Source organism: Ruditapes philippinarum, unplaced genomic scaffold, assembly GCF_026571515.1.
Source record: "Ruditapes philippinarum isolate M1 unplaced genomic scaffold, ASM2657151v2 ctg1566_1_1_1_1, whole genome shotgun sequence".
Classification (NCBI taxonomy): Eukaryota; Metazoa; Mollusca; class Bivalvia; order Venerida; family Veneridae; genus Ruditapes; species Ruditapes philippinarum.
In genome coordinates this window covers 122,381-147,911 of record NW_026864347.1, presented here as the reverse complement: position 1 = coordinate 147,911, position 25,531 = coordinate 122,381, and the positions used below count along the sequence as shown (strand labels likewise).

Sequence of the window (25,531 nt, the reverse complement as noted above, 5' to 3'; positions counted from 1 at the left end):
ACGATTTGCAAAAGATCTGTTAAGACCTAACGTAACATGGAAAATGAAAAATGTAAAATATCAGATTAATGAATGATAAATATGAAATAGGTTACGTATAGGTCTTATAATTAGGACTAGTTTGTCAGTAAAGTCAGAGGTCAGCTTGTCTGTATAGAGTAAGGTATAAAGTAAAGTCAGCTAGTTAGAATAGAGTTAGGTATAATCAAAGGTCAAAGGTCACTGTCAGCTACTAGTAGTATAGAGTTAGGTATAAAGTAAGGTCAGAGGCCAGCTAGTCAGTTTATATAAAGTAAGGTCAGAGGCCAGCTAGTTAGTTTAGAGTTAGGTACAAAGTATGGTCAGCTTGTCAGTAAATAGTTAAGTTTATAGTAAGTTCAGAGGCCAGCTAGTCAGAATAGAGTTAGGTATAAAGAAAGGTCAGAGGTCACTGTCAGCTAGTAGTATAGAGTTAGGTATAAAGTAAGGTCAGAGGTCAGGTAGTCATTATAGAGTTAGGTATAAAGTAAGGTCAGAGGTCAGCCTGTCAGTATAGAGTTAGGTATAAAGTAAGGTCAGAGGTCAGCTAGTAGTATAGAGTTGGGTATAAAGTAAGGTCAGAGATCAGTCTGTCAGTATAGAGTTGGGTATAAAGTAAGGTCAGAGGTCAGCTAGTCAGTATAGAGTTGGGTATAAAGTAAGGTCAGAGGTCAGCTAGTAGTATAAGTTGGGTATAAAGTAAGGTCAGAGATCAGTTCTGTCAGTATAGAGTTGGGTATAAAGTAAGGTCAGAGATCAGTCTGTCAGTATAGAGTTGGTATAAAGTAAGGTCAGAGATCAGTCTGTCAGTATAGAGTTAGGTATAAAGTAAGGTCAGAGGTCAGCTAGTAGTATAGAGTTGGGTATAAAGTAAGGTCAGAGGTCAGCTAGTTAGTATAGCAGTTGGGGGTATAAAGTAAGGTCAGAGGTCAGCTAGTCGTATAGAGTTGGGTATAAAGTAAGGTCAGAGGTCAGCTAGTAGTTATAGAGTTGGGGTATAAAAAGTAAGGTCAGAGATCAGTCTGTCAGTATAGAGTTGGGTATAAAGTAAGGTCAGAGATCAGTCTGTCAGTATAGAGTTGGGTATAAAGTAAGGTCAGAGATCAGTCTGTCAGTATAGAGTTGGGTATAAAGTAAGGTCAGAGATCAGTCTGTCAGTATAGAGGTTGGGTATAAAGTAAGGTAGAGATCAGTCTGTCAGTATAGAGTTGGGTATAAAGTAAGGTCAGAGATCAGGTCTGTCAGTTATAGAGTTAGGTATAAAGTAAGGTCAGAGGTCAGCTAGTCAGTATAGAGTTGGGTATAAAGAAGGTCAGAGATCAGTCTGTCAGTATAGAGTTAGGTAAAAGTTAAGGTCAGAGGTCAGCTAGTCAGTATAGAGTTGGGTATAAAGTATGGTCAGAGGGTCAGCTGGTCAGTATAGAGTTGGGTAATAAAGAAGGTCCAGAGGTCAGTAGTAGTAAGAGTTGGTATAAAGTAAGGTCAGAGATCAGTCTGTCAGTATAGAGTTAGGTAATAAAGTAAGGTCAGAGGGTCAGCTAGTCAGTATAGAGTTGGGTATAAAGTAAGGTCAGAGGTCAGCTAGTCAGTATAGAGTTGGGTATAAAGTAAGGTCAGAGGTCAGCTAGTCAGTATAGAGTTGGGTATAAAGTAAGGTCAGAGATCAGTCTGTCAGTATAGAGTTACGTATAAAGTTAAGTCAATGATCAGTTAGCCAGTCATTCTCTTGTCAGAGTTAACAACAATTGAAATATGATAATTAATTTAAAAAACACTCAGAAAGAACAATGTAACATTTATTATTTCAAAAACAAATTTCAGAAAAAACAAAACAAAATGAATACACTTGATTTATTTTGTCACATCTGCAGGGTCAAGTATTTAGGACATAAAAACATTTCAGAAATATTCTATAAATTTCTTTATGTTGAATTTGGCATCCCAGCCAAGTGATTTCATACAGAAAAGATAACATGTAATGTATAGAAACTACTCAGACAATTTCCTGTTGAAATTGAGAAATCATTGAAAAATCATTAAAATTTATACAAGGAGGAAATTTGTGGTTTGAATAATTCAGGAAATAATATCGTTTTCAGACATAGTATGATAGTCAAATTAAGAAAATACAAAGCAATATTGGTATTATCATCAAAAAAATTGCTTGTACCATGGTCAGAGATCTACCTGTCTCAGCAGCTCTGGTCACATGGCACAAGCAGGCTTACATTAAGGAGATGGTGTATAAAATATGACATTATCTTCCACTTAAAGAGGCTTAAGTTGTTGTGCACATTTATGTTAGGACAAATTATATCAAGAGCTCTAACATTTATTTATTTCATCCGATATCATGCCCCCCTTCAGCGCAAAAAAACAATATCTTGACATTTCCTTGTTTTAATTGATTAAGTTATATCTCTGCCATTATATAGTTGAAAGAAATATCTTGGATGCAGTTTGCAAATCTGGAACAAGTACCTTTTTCTTTTCGTTGCCTAGCAAAAATTCAGAAGACTTGTAGTTAGTATTAATGCCTACTTATTTTGGAATTATGGTATAATGTTTTCAGTCATCCCGTAAATTGAGGCACTGTCGTGACTTAAAAATATTGTTGTGCCATTTCGCGTAAAGTTGTTGGCATTTCCTAGACTATAATTAATGCCATGCCCTTATTAAGTCAGTTACGTAGAAATTAAAAATGAGTTAGATTTGGTATTTTGTAGCATAATTATATGTAATGTCCATAAATACGGCTCATTCCACTTGCTCAATCATGCCTAAAGGCTAAGGGTCACAAGAGATTAATATATCTCCACAAAAAATGAAAAATCTACAACAACAACAACAATTTCGTCATTAATGAATTTACTGAGTTACTTGATTTTATAGAATGTGGTAATTGTTTAAAAAAGGTGTTTTACCCGTAACCTGTAGAAACAGATTGTATTAATTGATGCCACTCATGCTGACGAGGATCAACTTGCACATCTGCACATCGGTGGCAACTGATCATGGCTAGCCCAGTTTGCTAATTCAGTCAGTTCATATTATTAAAAATTTTCCCTACATATGATGAAAGGTTTTTTTCCAGATTAAAAGGTGGACAAGTCAATTTAAGATATTTAGCACACAGGTGTTCAGCGCTTTGATTGGTCACTCATTCCCCCCACCCCCCTTCCTTACCCACTTGAGAACCCTCCTACCTCTCCAAAACCATCTAAACTGCAGTATTTTTCGTTTAAAATATGGTTTGATATTTGATATATGCTTTTCATTCAATTTCTGTCATTTCCCACAAAATAATAAGAAAAAATGTACATATATTACATATACATGTACATGTATATTAAGTATGTCAGTGTTAATATAAAATTCAAACTGTGATTTTAATAACGGAATACAATACATGTACCATCATGTATTTGCAATGTATATTAAAAGTACAGTTATAAAGTACAATGCACTTTATTTTCTCCTTAACAAGATGATTTTGTCTTTTTCCACGGGGTTGTCACTATAATATTGAATTGCTGTAATGGTTTAAAAAAATCACCAATAGACATGCTAACTCTGTTACCATGGATTCAAGAAGATGATTTCAATACAACCTATCCTTTGACCATATTTATATCGGTTCAGAACTTGTGCTGTGCATCCTCCTTAAATGTTGTATTGATCCATACATTCACCATGATTTTGATTGAGAAAAAAGTACATGTACATGTACATATAAATATTCATGAAACTAATTTTCACCTGCTCACATGTCAGTTAAAGCCAATATTGTCCTTTTCTATGAACTTTTGTGTAGGATTGGTCTTATTTATGTTTTTTAAATGATGCAGGTTTCCCCTAAAATTCTTTTAACATTTGTTTTCTTACCCATGTGCTTATTTCCTGCACATTTAAGGGAAGGAACATCTCCCCTAAAATAGAGTTAATTGTTATGAGTTTTCTATTTTCAACACATTAACGTCTTGCTTGTTACCCAAAGTTGGTATTTGAATTTTTGATATTGAAATACCTAAAACTTGAAAATGGACTGCTCCCATACAAAGCAGGGCAACTCCATTACACAAATAAAGCAGGTCAAAGGTTAGTAAAAGTATAAAAAAAAAAAATGATGTAGTTAATAACAACAATTATGGGATTTAACCCACTTCTTTAAACTACATGTACATGAGTTGTTTTCAATCTTTAAAGTACATATTAATCATAGGGTATTTCTTGTTTGACATATAAAGTACATTTCAGCCAATGGTTCAAGTAGGGTTTTTACAAAATTAATCAATTTTGGCTCAAAAGTGAGAAATTAACCAGCTGATTTGTAAATATTTTTATTAGTCATGTTCACAGATAAAACTTATTTTGTAATACTTTTTCTACAATAACCTTAATTTGACAAGTTTATATTCCATGATTATTTTAGATTATAAAACAACAATCACATAAAAGAAATAACAATAAAAACTTTTGGTTCCAGTTTTCAGAATTTGATAGTATGTGAAGTATTACTGGTACAGATAATGCTTCCTGACATGAAAATTGATAATTGTTCTAATTAGAGAAAAGTTTGACAAAAGTACAAATAGTGATGATGTATTCGTTTTCCTTCTGGCATGTTATTTTTTATGGTTATATAACCTTTTCTTTATTTATTTTCAGGCAAATAACTCCCATCTTCGGGACCAATGGCTTTACTCCATCCAGTGGAAGGTATGTTCATTTGAAAACATATACATGTACATATTACTTGTGTCTAGGTATTTTGGTAACCATTATCTAAATACTTGATTTTGAATTGTCCATCCATCAGTCTGTCTTTGTATCTCAGTATAGGCAGGTTTGTAACTTTATTGTTCGGGGACGGATTTTAAAATATTTTTTCATATTGATGTCAAGAACCTTAAGGCAATGGGTTCTAATGTTGTAGTTCAGAGTTCATGTCACATTTGGATTTGGAAAAGAAAACTCATGAAATAGCACTGGTGGTTTTGTCAGGTCTTGTTTGATGGGATATCTAGCCATATGCTATCTAATTCAATGATAAATAAATGAAAATTTAATGTAATTATAAACTTGGTGAAAGAGACATTTACTAATTTATGATCGAAATAACAATAGTTCCAATTAAGTCAAAATCAGACAGCATTCAATTTTAGCCTTCCATAATTTTTTCATTAGAGCATGACATACATGTAGTTACCAGTTTTTCTTCCTTCCATTCTTCTGTCACAATCTCTGTTTCTTATAGCACTTTTATTTACTGATATCTTCATTTGTCCATTGACAGATCAAACCAAGTAGGACCATTTTCATTTTAGCCAATGTCTTTTCTTGAGTTCTGGAGGGATTCGTTTTTTTTTCTCCAGTACTTTTGATTATTTTTTACTCTAAAGGTGATGTTTAAGGTCAGTAACTAGTTGTGACAGATTTTATGGAAGAAGACACATCCAAGTGGGAAAGCTGTCTTGGACTTGTTTGAAAACATCATTATTTAACAAATAAAACATGACCTTGAGGGCAATATGCAAGTTTACGGACTGGTTGGTCAGACTGAGGAAGGTATATGGCCTAAGCGCAGCTGAGGGACATATACCTTCCTCAGTCTGACCAACCAGTCCGTAAACTTGCATTTTGCCCGAAAGGCCATGTTTTATTTGTTATATTATACCGAATCTAAATCCTATCATCCCCTGGTTGTTTGCAGTCATTTTTAGTATAATTTGCTTTTAAATAATAATTTAACTTGTTCAGTGTGTGAAATATCTCAAACCCTTGTCGGATTTTGTTCTATCATTTTATGCGATGCAGGAAACAAGCCATCGTCTGATACCCACGGCCATAAACATGCAAGTTATGTGACATATTTTTCAATCGTGGGTATCCGACGATGCAAAGTCATGCTTCTTTAATATTCCATCTTTGTTAATCAAATTAAATTTTAATTTTACTAGGCAAAAAACCCGGACTTTAAGAATTTCACAAACTGTATAAATAAGATTTATAATTAAATTAAAGACAAATCATGACTTTTGATAAACATGTCTCTGATAAAAAGGCGAATTGCCTAGCCAGTTTGACAGTTATCTGTTTGTGTCGTCGTGAAATTCGCATGTCTTAAAAGTTACGTTTAAACGGTCTTCATAAGAATTATGGACCGCCCCCCGGTCTGTATGCGGTTTATGGACCGGGTGACGTCATATCAAATATAGAAGGGCGTATGCAAATGAGGTATAATATAATTCTGTATTGCCCGTATGATTTATGTTAAGTGCTGTATGTGATAAATAATTAGTTGGCAACACTATACTTTTCATGTAACTCAATATAAAAAGCTTAGAATAGATTTTTGACCCATAGATAAAACTATTGATGACAAAATTATATAATTTAATTATGCAGGTGCTCAGGGGAAATCAAATTGAGTGAAAGGAAAATGTGTAAAGAATGAGTGTCAGATAATTGAAGTTAAATAAATTCATATGTGGTTGAATCTTTTTATTCCATAGACTGTAGACAGATGGGTTCTTCAACATTCAACCTGCAACTGTACCTCAAAGACTTACAAGAATTATTCTTGAATTCTTTAATATCTATGAAAGTTAGCATATTATTTACTGTTGATAATGTTAATTAAGTTGGTTTGGAACTTGACTATGTTCAGTAAGATATATAAGGAAAGTTCGTTGAAATTATTGTTCAAATATAGTTTGAATAGATATTTGAAATGTTTGTAGCAATAATGGTCCTTCAATGGTTCACAATTATTGGAAAATTTTTGTCTGAGTTTTTGCTAAATTCAGTGGTTAAGTAAGATGATGGAAAAGTTGTTAAAGTTATGGCCTTTCAATAGTTTAGATGGGTATTTTAAAATTTGTTGAAATTATGGTCCTTGAATGGTTCAGGTAAGCAATTATTGAAAATTTTTGTCAGTTATAGCTAAATTCAGTGGTTTTAAGTTAGATAATGGAAAATTTGTTGAAGTTATGGCCCTTCAATGGTTTAGATGGGCATTTTAAAATTTGTTGAAATTATGGTCCTTCAATGGCTCAGGTACATAATTATTTGAAAAAAGTTTGTTATAGTTTATTGCTTATCAGTGGTTTAGTTAGATATTTAAACTTTATACATGTCTTTGCCGCCGATTAGTGGTCCTTTGTCAGTTAAAAATTGAGAAAAGTTCAGATGAAACATTTGCTTTGAAAACTATTGAAGATATTCACTTGAATTGGGATTAAATTATGGAGTTTGACTGATTTATGACACTTTTGTCAACTCAGAAAATTCTTTATTTTAAGTTTTATGCAACATTATTGATGGTATTCATTTTAAACTTCTGATTTCAGAATTGTATCTGAAGTTTAGTTCCCGAAACCCATAACAATAGCATGTATTTTGAATGAAATATGGCCTTTTATGGACTCTGTGAAGATCGTTTTGGATGAATAATTATGTGATGTATTTCAAATTAAATCTGCTTTTTGTTATTTCCTACATTATCCAGGCTATTGTTTAACTATCATAGCATTGAGAATATTTGAGTGTGCTGCGTCCTACTGACATAGTTATGTATATTATAGTCTTAACAACAACAAAAAACAACAATAAAAACAATGTTTGTAGTTTAACTGAAAAAAAAACAACAGTTTTAACTGAGTTTTATGTACTGTTCAACTGCTTTAAATACAAAGATTGTTTTGAACTGGCATAATGACTATGATGAACTTTTTAATACAAACTAATCATATTTTCCCCTGTCAACGGGTGCAAAAAGGATTTACCTAGAAGGTAGCATTATCCGCAGGAAGGTTGGTGGCATTATCTATGTTAATTATGGTAAAAAAAAATTGTGAAGATCAATGTGATATTTCTATTTACAGAAACACATGTACAAATATGAGAAGTTGTTGAAAAATGCCAGGCGCCCTGAAGTGTTGGTAAAAGAAATAAAGGTGAGGTGCAAATCCATAAGAGATTTGAGTATAGCTATAAAAATGTATAAAACTTCAGATAAAATAGCAGTCTGTCACAATTCCTGTGATCTGATTGGTCGAGACCCAGCATAAAACTATAATGACAGGGTCTTATTTTTCAGACTGGTTCCTTGTTTTGATAAATTTCTAAAGAGTTTAAGCTCAGAATATTTCATTTGAAGACTCAATGAGCTTGAAGGCAAATGACTTGTTTTGAAATATTTCTGGCCATGGATGCCCCCTTTAAATATATTTTAAATATTTCTGGCCATGGTGGCCCCTTTAAATATGTTTTAAATATTTCTGGCCATGGTGGCCCCTTTAAATATTTTTGAAATATTTCTAGCAATGGTGCCCTGACCCTTTAATATATTTGAAATATTTCTTACCATGGTGGCCCCCATAAATATTTTTTAATTATTTCTGGCAATGGTGGGCTCTTTTCAATATTTTTGAAATATCTCTAGCCATGGTGGTCCGTCTCCCGTAAATGTATTAGAAATATTTCTTACCATGGTGGCCCCCTTAAATATATTTAAAAAATTTCTGGCCCTAGTGGTAGTAGTAGCCCTCTTTAAATATCTTTGAAATATTTCTAGTCATAGTGGCCCCCTTAAAATATTTTTGAAATATTTCTAGCCAAGGTGGTCCCCTTTAAATGTATTTTAAATATTTCTTACCATGTTGCCCCCCTTAAATAATGTAAAATATTTCTGGCGATAGAAGCCTCATTGAATTATTTCCAAATAAACTTATATTAACAAGTGTTTTTTATGAATTTCATTAATTTGAAACAAGTTTTTTATGATGAATAAGGCATTTTCTTTTCCAGTGTTTCCTTTTTTGCTTAACACTGCAATATTACTAAGCATGTATTTTGCCATTTATACTGAAATGGTAATGACTTATTCCATTATTGGCGATTAATGAAGTGGTTTATAATGATTGTTACTTTATTATTAATGACTGTAATCCTAGTCAAGGGAAAACTGTTATTGTCATGTCAATTAATTCATTGTCACGATATAATTGTTGCTATGGTAACAGAAACTTTGAGCCTAGATTATAGAAAACGAGAATTTGTATCCTTTTCTCAGTATTTCTACAAAATTCTTGCAAAAAAATTTATGAAAAAAAAACAAAAAAACTTTATTTTTTTCTATGATAATATTATTTTGTAATTATTTTAATAGAATTTTCTTAGAAAAAAATGTGCTTTTTGATTTCCACCAAAATTTGCATATTTGAATGTACTGTTTGCCTGTGTGGTGAGAATTCTTGGTCAGTTTACGCAAGCACTTTTGGAAATTTAGATATTATATGAGATATCATTGATTTTATTTTCAGAACATGATAGACGTTTCCTTGCACACACCAATACAAGACCCTAGCGTGTATCAGTTCCCATTGGATCTTGTTTCAGAACTTCTGCAAAGGGTGAGTATTTAACGGTACACAGACATTTCTGAGGTTAAAAGGGACATTGTACTTTCAAAATTGAATTTTATTAATAGAAACCCTATTTTCTGAAAATACTCTTTGACCTTAAATAATTCTCAGCTTCATTTTTGTTTCAATATGCTATTTTTAGTATCATTTGCAGACAGCCCCAGTTTGCTTGTGACAAAACAGGAACAATATGGGCACTTCAAACACAACAAATAAGTGGCACCTGATTATTATCTATAATTGCTGGAAATAATCAATAATTAGCAGGGTAAATGTCCTAAAATTGTATTTAACTCTTTAAGCCTTATAGATGATGATATCAGGCTTGTGCATGGTATAGAATGTATATATTATTGGGAATTTTTCCATTATGTACGAATTTACATGTAATAAAAAACATATAGTGACTTTGCAAGTATTCCAATATTAATTACTACAGTAGCTAAGCAGTTCCAGTAGAAAAAAGATTGGCAAATCTGTAATTAGCCATCTAACCTGATTTTATCATGCTCATAGCATTTTGATATTGGGTCGTGTTTCATGGAAAGTCCTTATTCTTGAATAAATCTTGAGATCAAAACCATGTCAATGTTTTTTTCAAAGGAAATGCTAAAAAATGTCCTAACTTATGACCCATGTGTTAGGACTTCTTTCATTACCAATTAACAATGTTGATATACATTGGCATATTGCAGAATTAATCCCATGCTTAATTGGACTGTTAATTGAAATGGTCCTAAGTGGAAACCAATTTTGTCCTAAAATTTGACTTATGTCCTAGGAATAAGGTAAAACTAATATATAAGACTGTTTATTGAAAAAGTCTAAAGGTAGTCTTACTGTAATGCTTTCCCCCTAAAAAATTCTAACATCGGCCAATATCGTAGCAAATCGTTTTTTTTCACGAATAATATTTTTCCAAAATCTTGGGCATAAGATTATTTACAATCACTCATCCTTTAATATTGCTATGTACTAAATTCCAGTTATAAACAGTTGAAAATTATCGAATGCCAAAGATTGTGAAAAATAATGTTCTGGAAATGACCAATTTATTACGATATTGGCTGATCATGGAAATATTTTAGCAGGAAAGCATTGCACAGGGTTCGTACATACCTGGAAAAGTTTGTACAAACCCTGATTACAGTAAGACTACCTTAAGTGCAAAAAAAAAAATAAATAAAAATATCATAAAAAAAATTGTGCCCTAAATTTAGTTTTATGTCCTTCAAATTTCTAAAAATTTATTAGTGCTCGCCAATTTTTTTAAGCCAATCACCGACGAGGATTTTTCAAATTTTCAGGTTTCAAATCTTAATAGAACAGATTTTATATAAACTGGACGTTTTATATTATAAAACGCAAGTGGGCGGAGCTAAGTTTCGAAGAGCGCTAAAGTGAAATATACGCATGTGCAGAGATCTTGAAGTTTACTCCTACTAATCAATATTTATGCATTATGTTTTTTCCGTACACGCACATGTATATCGTCACTACGACATAGAATTAAAAAAAGAGGTTCATTGAAATGAAAACAGGCAAAATAACAGTAAAAATGTTCTATTACTTACGGAACCAGTATCATTATATAATTTCCAAATAAGAAGTTCACTTATTCCAACAAAGTATGTATGTAATATTTCGTACTTTTTATGTAAATATTAAGCCCGTGCCGCTGCAAAACCGAAAGTAGGGTGTTTTTATTAATTTTACATTTATTTTTGACAATATACTGCCATTTGTCCAAAGATGATATGTATATGAACATAATAAATATGTATGCTGCATATATTATAATCAATTTCAGCCCGAAAAATATGTCGAGGTGACGGGCGAGGCAAGACATGTCGACTTTTTGTAGCTTATTGTGAAGTTGCAGTACATGAAAATCGGGCACATAAATAAAACATTCTAGTGTTCCGTGGTATACATCTTTTCTACGTGTCATACCTCCTTTCCTTATTACTATGAATTTTTACTGCATTTTTTGGTTTTAGCAGAGAATGACCTGTGTATGTTCAAAGAGGGTACCGTTTGAGAATATTTCGCAAAGAGGGTACCGATGGATATGCACCGTGATATTGTCTGATTTACCTAGACAGAATGCGGGAATAAGCTATGCAAAACACGTGACCCGAAAATGTGTACCGCTACCTCTTCCAAATATGGTTATACACATTTAGGCTATCGTGTGACGTCACGCAGTGTGTTGGGCGGAAAAAAAATGGGCGGAGCACTAAGCCGGTTAGAGTGCATATTGGATGTTCTTCGTAAATAAGAAAGCTACAGTCGCTTCGCAAGCTCCGCTCCTTTTTAGCTTTCTTATTTACGAAGAACACCCAATATGCACTCTAACCTATACGTAAAAGACAGTTCCAGAGTTTAAGAAGAATTTTTTTTGTTCAAATTTTGCATGGTCAGGGTTATGTGTAAAGTAACAAAAATGAAAAATGTTCCAGGACAAATTTTAAACCATAAGAATAATGAAAATTAGTAACTTAAATACACACTAAATACAAATTAAATCTGATTTGTCTTTGAGTCTTTAAAATGATGCATTGTTCTCCAGAACTAACTTAACAAAATTAAACAAAACAGACAGAAAAAGCAATAAAACTTAAAAGAGGATTTTTTTCCCCCTTAATATCATATTAATATAATTATTGTATAAAACAAAAATTGGCATTTTCAGAATGTTCAGAAATTGTGTGTTTATTTGAAACAAATTTGCGCATTTTACGTAACAAAAATGGTATTTTTATTAGAACCAAACCTTCTGCTCAGAGCAATAAAATTATATATGTATAATATATAAATGTCATTTTGATCTATAAATAGAAACAAGTGATCATGATTTTATTAATTAATTGATAAGAATGACGTAAAAAAAAACTACTTCTGGTGCAGAAAATAAACAGAATTGTGATATTTGGAAAAGTGACATTGAGTCATGGAAATTCCATACATAGTGACTGTGTACTTAGCAGTTACTGGAATGTCAACATACACTTCAGCCTCATTAAATCGCTCATGTTGGGGTCCAATGTCTCACCACCGCGTTCTAACGAGGCTCTCATTAGAACGCTCATTGCGAAATTACCGCATTACCCCACCCACCACATATTATATATAACGCTGATTTTTTTTACTTACTGTTCAATGAATATCGACATTATCTTTTTCTAAAGCCATTCAATGATGTAAACATGTATTATATTCACAATAATACTAATTATATTTAAAAGTAACGAAAAACTTTCGAAAGAAAATCATGAATGTAGTGTAAACACTAACAGTTAGCCATTACTGTAATGACGTTTGATTAACTAGGGGACACAACTAAAGCTGGACTGTAAATAACACTGTAATTTACAGTCCAGCTTTAGTTGTGTCCCCTAGTAAATCAGACGCCAATTACTTCCTGTCATGGCCGCTCTATTTACAGTGCAGGATTTTAAATTGATTTTGGGCTTGTGGGTTATTTAATTCAGCGAGGTTTACATGTCAAAGATATGTGTGTGAATTTTAGTTTATTTATACTCACCACCGATTGCCAATGTCACAGTTATGATATGAATTTGAGATTTTGGAAACAATTTGAAGACAGGTAAAACAACAAAAGAGCAAATAAACGCTTACCTGGGCATGTTTTTCACACCTTTGGCGCTCATAAATGTCCTAATAACAATTGTTTATTGTACTTGACATTCAAATTGAGCAAGCGTTATAGCGCGCTATAAATCTTAGTCTACTTAAAAAAAAATTTTTTTTTTTTTTTGGAAGATTTTTTTTTTTTTTTTTTTTTTTTTTGGGAGCCAAGGTCTATGAGCGCTCTACTGAGATTAGCGTTATAGTGAAGAGCGAGTTATCGAGGCTACAGTGTATTCAGAAATGTTTTTGTATTTTTAAATTTTCATGAATGTTTCAAAATGAAAAGAATATTAACTAAAAAAAGAAGTTTTCAGCATCAATTTTCAATGATTTTGTTTCTTTTAATAAAGGACAAGCATGTCCTAGCCCTACCATTTGTTTGTTGTTGTTTTTTTTGATTTTGTGTACTAGTAATTAAAATAACCAAAAAAAAAGGATAAAAATCACTATATTCCATTATAAGATGTCTGTGACCCATTTTGAAGATTTATTTATAACAAGAAGTCTTGATTTTCACCCCATTATGTATTATTTCTAGACATTATTTGCTATGACTGAAAAGGAAGTAGATAAGAGTTTTATTAACAAAGATATTGAAAAATAAATACAAAGTTAAATGTCATACAATGAAAGACTATCGGGAATTTATGAAGGTATTCTATTGTACCAGTATGTATACACAGTCACAAAGTTGTGACGAGATAAATTCTTTAAATGTCTAATGTCTTTCAATGTCTGTTTCCTGAAATAGATGAAAAAATTTACACGGAAATATCTGAGCAATATATACATGTAAATCTAATATATTAACTTACTTGCAAGAGCATTTTGTTATGAGATAACTATGATATAAATAATTAAAATGGTAGCCTTAAGGAAGTGCAGTAACATTTTCCTGGAAGAGTATGTTTGTTTGACATTTTCTTCAGACAATTTTTGTAAACAAATCAATTTTGAGAATTTTGTTTCAAACATGTGACTGTCATTTTACATCCTGGAACAATTTTGAGAATGTTGTTTCAAACATGTGACTGTCATTTTACATCCTGGAACAATTTTGAGAATGTTGTTTCAAACATGTGACTGTCATTTTACATCCTGGAACAATTTTGAGAATGTTGTTTCAAACATGTGACTGTCATTTTACATAGTGTATAAGAACAAGCCATAAATAAAATTATAAAATTAATGACTGAAAGTAGTCTGGTAGCCCATGGCATTTTGCAGGGGATTTGATCTGGCCACTGTGTTAAAACAGTTATAAGGAAAATCCAATTATTAAAGTTCAATTAAGTTCAATCTGTTAAATACTTGATTTTAGTATAATCTATTAAATACTTAAGATGATACAATGTTACAATTTTTTCGATGTGCAAATTATGCAGGTTTAAGGGAAAAAAAAAGATATAAATGAAGGGGGAGTGTAACCTATGCATTGATTGAGTCAAAAACATTGCAGGAATTATGCACAAAATCCTTGGCAGACATAGGGAGGCTGGCTGCAGGAATTAAAGAGAGTTGACCGGGGAATTTCTTTTTTCCTTATTCCTCAAGGATGGACTTCATGAGGAACATGATAACACTCTGGGCAATTTTATATGTTTATGGGTTGATTACCATCATAAAAAAAGTTAAAATTTGTTTTTTTTTTGTATTTCAGAATGCTGATGTTATAACTAAAGTCGCACACGAGAATATAATTGTGGCCCTTGCTCCACTGTTGGAGAACAATCACCCTACACAAGAAATCTGTGACTTCTTCAGCAAGGTGAGTAGTACACTAAATGATGAAGAATTTAGTTTATGTGTCTGTCACCTGACAGTCAAAGATAAATGCTGATACAGAAAGTTTATGTCTAGGTTATAGCAGCAAAAGATAAATGCTGATACAGAAAGTTTATGTCTAGGTTATAGCAGCAAAAGATAAATGCTGATGCAGGAAGTTTATGTCTAGGTTGTAGCAGCAAAAAATAAATGCTGATACAGAAAGTTTATGTCTAGGTTATAACAGCAAAAGATAAATGCTGATGCAGAAAGTTTATGTCTAGGTTATAGCAGCAAAAGATAGATGACAATGCAGAAAGTTTATGTCTAGGTTGTAACAGCAAAAGATAAATGCTGATGCAGAAAGTTTATGTCTAGGTTATAGCAGCAAAAGATAAATGCTGATACAGAAAGTTTATGTCTAGGTTATAGCAGCAAAAGATAAATGCTGATGCAGGAAGTTTATGTCTAGGTTGTAGCAGCAAAAAATAAATGCTGATACAGAAAGTTTATGTCTAGGTTATAGCAGCAAAAGATAAATGCTGATGCAGGAAGTTTATGTCTAGGTTATAGCAGCAAAAGACAAATGGCAATGCAGAAAGTTTATGTCTAGGTTGTAACAGCAAAAGATAAATGCTGATACAGAAAGTTTATTCTAGGTTGTAACAGCAAAAGATAAATGCTGATGCAGGAAGTTTATGTCTAGGTTGTAACAGCAAAAGATAAATGCTGATGCAGAAAGTTTATGTCTAGGTTGTAACAGCAAAAGATAAATGCTGATGCAGGAAGTTTATGTCTAGGTTGTAACAGCAAAAGATAAATGCTGATACAGAAAGTTTATGTCTAGGTTATAGCAGCAAAAGATAAATGTTGATGCAGAAAGTTTATGTCTAGGTTATAGCAGCAAAAGATAAATGCCGATGCCGGAAGTTTATGTCTAGGTTATAGCAGCAAAAGATAAATGCTGATGCCGGAAGTTTATGTCTAGGTTATAGCAGCAAAAGATAAATGCTGATGCAGGAAGTTTATGTCTAGACAAAGTGCATGTTTGAATCTTCATTGAAACAATCATTTGCAATGATGTTTGATATGATTAAAGCTGTGATTTAGATAAAGTTTTTGAGGTGTTTATAATACATATAAAAATGTCTAAAATATCTCCCCAGACATTAAATTAATTTAAAATCCTATCAAAGATCTATCTTTTTTCTGCCAGTATTGGGGAGACATGTTTGACAAATCACAGCAAGAACATTAACAAATGACTAATTGACTAAAACGACTTCAAAGAGTTTGCTATTAATTTTACTGAGATAATGTATAGAAATTCTGATATAACAAAATAATGTCAGGTGAAAGCAAATTTATCAAAGGAAAAATAACAACAACCCAGCATGCTCTGTACTTGCCAATCAGCTTTTGGTTACCATTACTAAGTTTTGGCTGTGTTATGCCATTTGAACTTTTGTTTGAATGTCAGTACTCAGTGGCAGTTGCATTATGCAATATGCACTTTTATAACTGTTACTCAGTCCTAGGTGTGTTATACTCATTTCTAGCTTGGGTCCATCCATTGGTCACTAAGGCCAGTAACTAGTATGACTAAAGTTTGACTAAATTATGGCCCTTTGTGAACAAACTTGTGCATGAAACATCATTGAAGATTTTCAGTCGGAACTTCTAGATAAAGATAAATCTTCACTTTATAAAGGTTTCAAGTCACTATCTCTAACATGTATTTTGACTGATTTATGGCCTTGCATGGAAATGGAAAAAATTATCTCTATTTTCGTCATAATTTATTGCCCTTGGTAACAGAACATATTATCTGAATTCATTGCAAAATAACACATTCTAAAAACTTTGAAATACATTATATGCTAAGGCAGTTGCAAAATCTCTTTAAAGAGATTCCAACAGTAATAAAAGTTAATATTGATGTACTGATTTTTAAGATATAAAAGAACTTCACACAAAATTGTTTGACTGATAAATGCTCCAAACAAACCTTAAAAGCAGGATATGATCAGGAAGCCATTAACGCAACTCTGTTAAAATAGCTGGTCCGTAACCTGAAAAAAACAACGTTTTAATACAATAGGATTAGAAATGTATCTGGGTTTTCTTTTATGATAAATGTGCATTTGTGTGACAGTGTGTTCTTAAATTGATGTTGATATCAAAGGATATTCACATCAAAGGAATTCTGTTTTATAGCGCATTATTTATCATGACTTTGTAGCAAAGATTGCACAGTGAATGTTAAATCAATAATACTTTATTCATGGAGTTTGTACATGTTAACACAAAACTATTATGATTTTTCAACATATTTAGTTTGTTCAAGGATTCGATTCTTTATATTAAATTAACTAGATTTTCCAAATTAACTTTGCAAATTTAATAAAAAATCATGAAGAGTGAAAGCACTTACCATATAATTGACAGTCGGATACAATTTTACCTCTAGTTAGTCACACATTAGCGCTTTAATAAATTTGTTGCACAATCGCAGACTTTTTAACTTGACAACTCTAAAAAGATGGGAACATAAAACTGCAAATCGGTTTCCTAATAAACACTTCACAACTGCATGACTTTTCGATCATAATTAATTTTGATGTCACAATCCATGGCCCTTAATTAATTTTTGGCCGTTTGTGAACTTAGAAAATGCCTTGTTGAAGATTTGTATGTAACATTAATTTCAAAAAATTACTTATTGTATTTCCTTTAAGTTTACTTCACATCGTCAGAGTTATGATTTAAGGTTTTCATTCATGATTTTTGAATGAAATATGGTCTTTTTAAACTTCCGGGGTGACTGTCCAAGACCCATAACTATGTCATGTATTTTGAATGAAAACTTTGTGTTTTTTTTAATATCTAAGTTTTCCACACACATTTTTCACTATCAAGCACTGAGAAAAGTTGAGCATGCTGTCCTTTTGACATCTCTTGTTATTTTTCTGCCGAGTGAAATCCTGTACACTACATTTTTATGGTTTTACAAAAAATGTCTACTTTAATATATGAGAAAGATTAATAGTTAAAAATGATCATAAATGAAGATCTATTTTGAGACATCAAATGTTATGTAATATATTGAAGATTAATTGTTATAAAAATTATTGTATATGATGGAGATGTATTTTGAGACATCAAAATGTTATATAATATATCAAACATTAATTGTTATAAAAATTATCACATACGCGGAAAGGTTTTGCATGGTTTTAATTGATTTAGAAGACATTTGATTAGGTTATTGACGTAAGCATGACTTTCTAGATTATGTAATGACAAGAAATAGGGGTTGAAAATTGTAACCTAGGTTTCTTATTGTGATACTACCTACCACTTGTAAGTGCATGATACCATCTATGATCGTATAGTGACACATGTACGTGTAAACTTAAAGTTATGGCTTACAAATAGGTTAGGAATACTAAATACAAAGGTTGATTCTTCTGAAGTTATGTCACTGGTTCTGTCATAGGTTTCATTTGCGTTGCAGTGGAAAATTAATGAAAATATTTATTTATTTAACTCAGTCTAAATAATAAATATTTTCATTGCAAAGATAAGGTTAGTTTCTGTTTGTGAAGGCAGGAAGGCAGTATGTAATTGTTGATAATATAAAAGTAATCGCCAAAATGATTGAAATTTTAATGATGTGATGTAATGTCTTTCATACAATGTTCAGGAGAATTTTCTGTATACTGTTACCTTGTGTAATTCTTTATACAGGATTTTTCTCTGTTACTAGTGAACATATAATTATAGCAATATCTCATTGTGAATTGAGAAATGTTCAAGCAGTTGACAGTGAACTATTGCTCTTTGCCACCAGTATAGAAAAAGACCTGCAACCTGCATGTCTGTCCATTCTGACCAGGCCCTATATTGTTGGTAGCGTAAATGTGGTATTGAAATCCTTTTAAAGTTGACGGGACTGTTCCAAATTTAGGCCTGGACACCCCCATGAAACAAATTCAGGCCTGGATACCCCTATGAAACAAATTCAGGCCTGGATACCTCCATGAAACAAATTCAGGCCTGGATACCTCCATGAAACAAATTCAGGCCTGGATACCTCCATGAAACAAAATCAGCAGGCTATGGGTTAACTATCAATGCGTCCTTAAATTCAGGTATCAAAACCGATCACTTTGGTTGCCAATGACAAATAATGGCATACACGTGCCTGTAAAATATTCCACACAGATTCAGGACAGAAAAAACATAATATTCAATCAGTATAAAGTATTTCATATCAGTTTATCTGTCTTAAAGCCATTGCAAGCACAAAAAAAACTGTCAGTTTTTCCTTTGGTCTTCAAGGGAGAAAAAAATCTGCTTGTTGCGTAAGTGATTTTGTCACGTGAATGTAAAGCCAAGCCAAACATGGTTTGATGTTATATAACTGTTGAAGTAAAAAGCTAAAGAGATAGTTCAAGGAAATAACATGTCATAATGAAATGAAATATGAAGGATGTCTGTCTGATGGTTTTATTTTTTTCTCCATGCAAAAATCAGATAGCTTTGTCTAAATTTATGTGTAGGCCTATAATTCATGGGGGATTTAGGGGCATGCTACCCAAAGAATAATTTTTTTTTGTGCTCTAGTTTGTCCAAAGTGCATGAAATCATATATACATGACCGTCTATTAATTGATTTGTACAATAAAATTAATATGTTATTGGGATTGTTAGAAATTGCAAGTAAAAGACCAATAAATAATTATTTTTATTTTTAGATTGACTTTTCGAAGAATATGAGAGCTATTGTAGTCGCCCTGGCATCGGCGTCCGCGTCGGCGTCTGCGTTGATTAAAGTTTTTTGTAAAGTCAAATATCTCAATTATTACTTCAGACAATTGAAACTTACAATACTTATTTATAGTAACAAGGTACATCAGGTTGACAAGTTGGATAACTCTGCATAATATATTGACAGAATTATGCCCCTTTTTAATTTAGAAATTTTGGTTAAAGTTTTTTGTAAAGTCAAATATCTCAATTATTGCTTGAGATATTCAATTGAAACTTACAATACTTATTTATAGTAACAAGGTACATCAGATTGACAAGTTGGATAACTCTGCCTACAATATTGACAGAATTATGCCCCTTTTGAACTTAAAAATGTTGGTTAAAGTTTTTTTGTAAAGTCAAATATCTCAATCATTGCTTGAGATATTCAATTGAAATTTAAAATACTTTTTATAAGAACAATGTACATCAGTTTGCAAAATTGCATAACTCTGCCTGCAATATTTGCAGAATAATTTGCCCCTTTGAAACATACAAATTTTGGTGAAAGGTTAATGATCTTCAAAGATATTTACTTGAAACTTTACACATGCACTTAGGGTCATAATTGGAGGGTCATAATTGTACGTCACTGACCAAGTTCCATAACTCTATCTTGCATTGAGGCTGATTCATCTCCCCTTTTCTACTTAGTCTGTTGGTTAATGTTTACTTGCAAGTTTTACATATCTCAATAACTATTAAAGATATTTATTTAAAACTTCACATATGCATTTAGGGTCATAATTGTAGATTACTGACAAAGATCCATAATTATATCTTGCATTTAGGCTGATTTTTCTCCCCTTTTTCAACTTAGAAATTCATGGTAAAGTTTTGCTTGTAAGCTGTTCATGGTAAAGTTTTGCTTGTAAGCTGTTAACTCAGTAACTACTGAAGGGTTTGTGCCTTTTTTGGGACAATTTTATGCATTCATAATAATAAAGCAGTGATTTACTTGATAAAACATCTTAATAACAAGCTTTTGTACCTTTTCTGTCAAATTTATGTATTCATAGGTAATTAGTATTATTATACTCAATAAAACACCCTTGTGACATTACCTTCCGAATTGTCAAGCCAATACTGTATAATTAGTTTAAACATATTTATTTCAATATTTTACATATATTACATTTTATATGTGAATAATTGTTACATAAATTGAAAGGGATTAGAACGAAAGAAAACTTATATAGTTCCTCTCCCTAGATAACAAATGATATTTACACAAACATATATGGCAGGATAGCTATTTCATTTAAATTATTAAGTAAGAATATTGCAAGATTTAGTTTAAACATAAACAATGAAAAAAAAGGAAAAAGAAATTAGGAATGCAACTTAATAAGACAATTTTCAGATGAGTACTAAGCAAAAGAAAACAGACAAAAATAAGTTTTTTTATTTAGACTGGCACTTAAAGCAAATTTAGCAAATGTCTAGAAATTAACTATTTTAAGCTAACCAGAAAAAATATTATGACTATTAAAAGAGCCTTGATAATGTTAAATTTTTTAAGTTCACAAAAGGGCTAATTTTTTTTTATAAATTCATGTTATAGGCCTTAGGGAGAGTCTAATTATACAGTCTTTCCAATATTTTTGTCTTTTTTTGATAAATATTTAATATACACATAAACAAAAGAGTGATTAAAGTAAAATGCCTTAACTTCACTCACCACCTCATTGACAACTGAACAACTTTAAGGACCACTGGCTGTTTACCACTGACAAAACTTTTAACACAGTACACAATGACAGACGTATTACTCTAAATCACAGTCGATTCCATCCTTGCACCTGAATAAATAATATTTCATGAAAATTCTGATACACAAAAGTCTTGTAGATGAATATAACAGAATAAAACACCATAAAAATTTAGTCACAGTATTTGTAGTAATTTAAAAAAATCATAAAAATATTTTCACAAATAAAGTTCTGTTGTAGATTCTTCTCAAATAGCACAGCGAGTGTTCTCGGAAGTAGAAATGATATTATTCTAATGGGTTGAAACTTTAAACAATCTGAATCTCCTTAATAAGTAATGTCATATCTTTGAAAGTGTAGAATCAATGTCCGAGTTGATTAATCAATGTAGAAAATCTATGGCAATAAAATTGCTTGTCATATAAACTATATTATCCAGTGTATTAATACTTTGAACTAGTTCAAGATTATTTATCACAACTTCTCTTTATAAAAGCACCACTTAAGGCACCATGTAATTTAAATAAACAAATATGGCGGTTAGAAATTATACAGTTTTACACTTCTTCGTTCACTTCTTTTCTACTTTCTTCTTGTTGTTATCCTCACTGGGGGCTCCATTTGTGGCAGGACTGGTCTATACGGTTTAGCATACAAACAACACTGCTTCAATCAAATATTTATTCATCAAATTGACATTTTATATGACCTCTTATATTTATGGTTCTGAAAATATATAAATATACATATATGAACAGAATATATATATTATCAATTCAGTTCATCATATTATTAATTATTACATATATTATTATTATTTACATAAAACATACACAGCTCAGTGGTCCGTTTTAATCATAATTCATTCATATTCATTAATCAAAAATATAAGATATGTTATCAAAATACAAATTACATAACTTACACACGTCCCTATCAAACACACGTCTCTATCATACATATCTTTACAAATTACTCAGGTTACTCACCAAACTTAAGGAGTCTGTAAACCTTTATATTTATCTCTCTATCACACATATCTTTCTTCTCCAATACTAAAACTGGTGCTGTTAAACAGGAACAAATTAGATATTAAGTATTATGCATTTAAAGACTTGAGATCCGAAACTAGTTATATTAGTTAAATTAGAAGAAGAATAAGAAGTTCGGTCATTAAAAATGCCATCTCAAAATGTCAAACATTTACAAGGTATAAATTTAAATAAAAAGCCAAAATAAGTGAACATTAAAATATAGGAATGATTTAGCAATACAGCATAATATATTTAATGTAAGAAATTATCCATTACTTCAACATTTAACTACATTTAAAGATAAATATCTAACCCACGCCAAAAAGACCTCCTTTTCCTCACGCTGACCAAATTCCCGCTCTACCTCCAAGTAGAAGAGTATTCAGCATTAATAAAAATTAGCGCAAAGATATGAAAACATCAGAAAGTGATAAATAACCAAAAAGATGTATTTCGGACCCTACTACATAATTAGAATAGTCGAGCGTGCTGTCCTACCGACAGCTCTTGTCTTGGGAAATATAGTGTAGGCTGCAGTCTATAAGAAGTTATGTCATTGAAAGTAAAACAAAAGCAACCTTTTCTGGCATGTTTACAGTGTTAACGGTTACAACCTTGACTCAGGAGTATGAATGCTCTTGAACCAACTCTTTAAAGGAACTCCACCGAGGTCTTAGAGCCAAAAAACATAAAATTTAAAAATCCTCCCTAGATCAGACTTGGCACTTAGAACTTAATAGTATAAAGCAGATAATAAATAAATATCACATCAAGAATTCAATTGTAAATAGAAATTTTGTGTGTTTCTTAGGTCAAATTGAGTTAAAAGCATTAATTTTAGTTTTTTAGCCCAATTTGAGTTAAAAGCATTTTCATTGTATGTCATTTTACGCAATAAAAAAATAATAATAATGGGAAATGCTGTAGACTTGCATTAAATAGTATTAAATTGTTTAAAAATTATTTCAAATCCTGTTGTGTCAAAATAGCCCAGTGGTGACCCTTTGAACTCTATATGAGCTATTTTGATCAGCAGGTGTCTTTTATTAATTCTTTACTTGGAACAACACCTCCTTTGATAACAAACAAACAAACTCTCATTGTATTGCTTAAAGGCAGTGGTACCCTGGAAATACAAAGAATTCTAGAGATTTTTAAAATTATCCTTAAGGAGAAAAGAAATATTTATTTTAGATATCTGCTTTCTTGTAATGACTATGATTAACTTTGATATTTCCGGGTTTTATAAAAACCATATATGTTACTTCTGTAAACTGGAAAAGAATGTTATTCTTCGGCAGCTATCATTAAATTTCAAGGATGCTTTGCAGTGGCATTGTGTTTTGCAAGTTATTTGTAGTGTTTTCTTCAAACTTACAATGTAAGTGCCAGAATTTGACAAAATGTAATTATCACTTTTGATGAGTCATTGTTTTAGTGTTTTTGTTGCGGTTTTCTTTTTACATAAAAGTAATCGTGAAATGACTACATGGCAATGACCATAAAAAAGTTAACATTTCCCCTTCCTCTTTTATCCCGCTATCATCATATTAGGCAAGTATGGATTTTATGGGGAAAACAGGAAATGTGTATTATCAGCTGATAAATATGAATGCTTTTATACTTAGTTTACTAAAATTTCTCAATTTTCTTATTGTTGCCACTAACAGCCCAATGCAAAAGCCATGGGCTGTTTTGCAAAAATGTGAACCGAAGCTGCCTTAAGCTGATTGAGTTATGAAACAAGGTCAGATTATAGTTCTGCATTGAATAATTACAATGCTATGATGACATTGCAAATATATGTATTCTTATGTTACCATGGTAATCATAAATTTTGCCTGATTCTATATTTTTGCTGATAATTATCATAATTATGTTCAATTATTCCTTCATGGAAAATATTTTCCTTTATAGGAGAAATTTAATGGGAAGATGATTATCGTTATTTGATTATAAGCTTTTCAATAGATATTTAAATTATTATTATATTTTGATAATTTCACAGTGAAATTATATTTTGATGATATCACAGTGAAATTATATTTTGATAGTTTTACAGTGATTTATTAAATTTTTCACAGTAAAATTATATTTTAATTATTTAAGTGAAATTATTTTTTGATAATTTCACAGTGAAACTTTATTTTGATTATTTCACAATGAAATTATTTTTTGATAATTTCACATTGAAAGTATATTTTGATTATTTCACAGTGAAATTATATAGAGGATATTGAATGAGTGTAAGAACAATACTGAATGTACTGCACAAGTTGAATACAATTATATTATGCAAGCCTCTGACAAGCATAATATTATTTTATTCAACGAGTTCAATGAATTCAGTAATGAACTTACATGAATTTAATATTTTATTTATCACATACCGAAAATAGTCAAAAATAGAAATTTTTCATTGATGTGTCTATAGTATAACGCTAACATTTAGCGGGTCATTATACTATGTTTGTGTAACGCTAATGACATCACATCAAAATATATGCATGGCCCTGCAATACCATTTTAACAGAGTCGCAAAATTGGCACGGGTGTATGATAAATTATGATTATTTCACACTGAAATTATATTTTGATTTTTATGCCACCGCCATATAATGGCAGGGGCATATAGTGTTACCCTGTTCGGTCATTCCGTCATTCCGTCATTCCATCATTCCATCCTTCCATCCTTCCTTCATCATCAGTTTCCGTTCATTATCATAATAACCGTTGCACATATTGAACTCAAATTTGACATGGATATGCCATGAGAAAAACAGGTCAAGTTCGAATTTGGTCATGGTTCGATGATTTTTGGCAGAGTCATGCCCCTTTTACTTTGAAAATAATATGAAATTTTCTGTTTCCGTTCATTATCTCCCCAACGGTACAACACATTTGACTCAAAATTGACATATGGATATGTCATGAGAAAATACATGTTAAGTTAGAATTTGGTCATGGTTAGATGATTTTTGGCAGAGTTATGCCCCTTTTACTTTGAAAAGAATATGAAATTTTCAGTTTCCGTTCATTATCTCCCAAATGGTATAAAACATTCAACTCAAACTTGACATATGGATATGTCATGAGAAAATACAGG

At 31.5% G+C, this 25,531-nt stretch overlaps 1 protein-coding gene across 1 annotated transcript in view; it reads left to right on the top strand.

Moving 5' to 3' along the window:
* Positions 1-4,686: 4,686 nt before the first annotated feature.
* Positions 4,687-25,531, top strand: part of LOC132725287 (C-Maf-inducing protein-like) — a gene marked incomplete at its 5' end in the record, with an annotated part of 55,505 nt that continues 34,660 nt past the window's right edge. Inside the window, 4 exon segments of the mRNA XM_060710384.1 lie at positions 4,687-4,737; positions 7,905-7,976; positions 9,345-9,434; positions 14,761-14,868. Coding sequence (XP_060566367.1) covers positions 4,687-4,737; positions 7,905-7,976; positions 9,345-9,434; positions 14,761-14,868 — 321 coding nt within the window.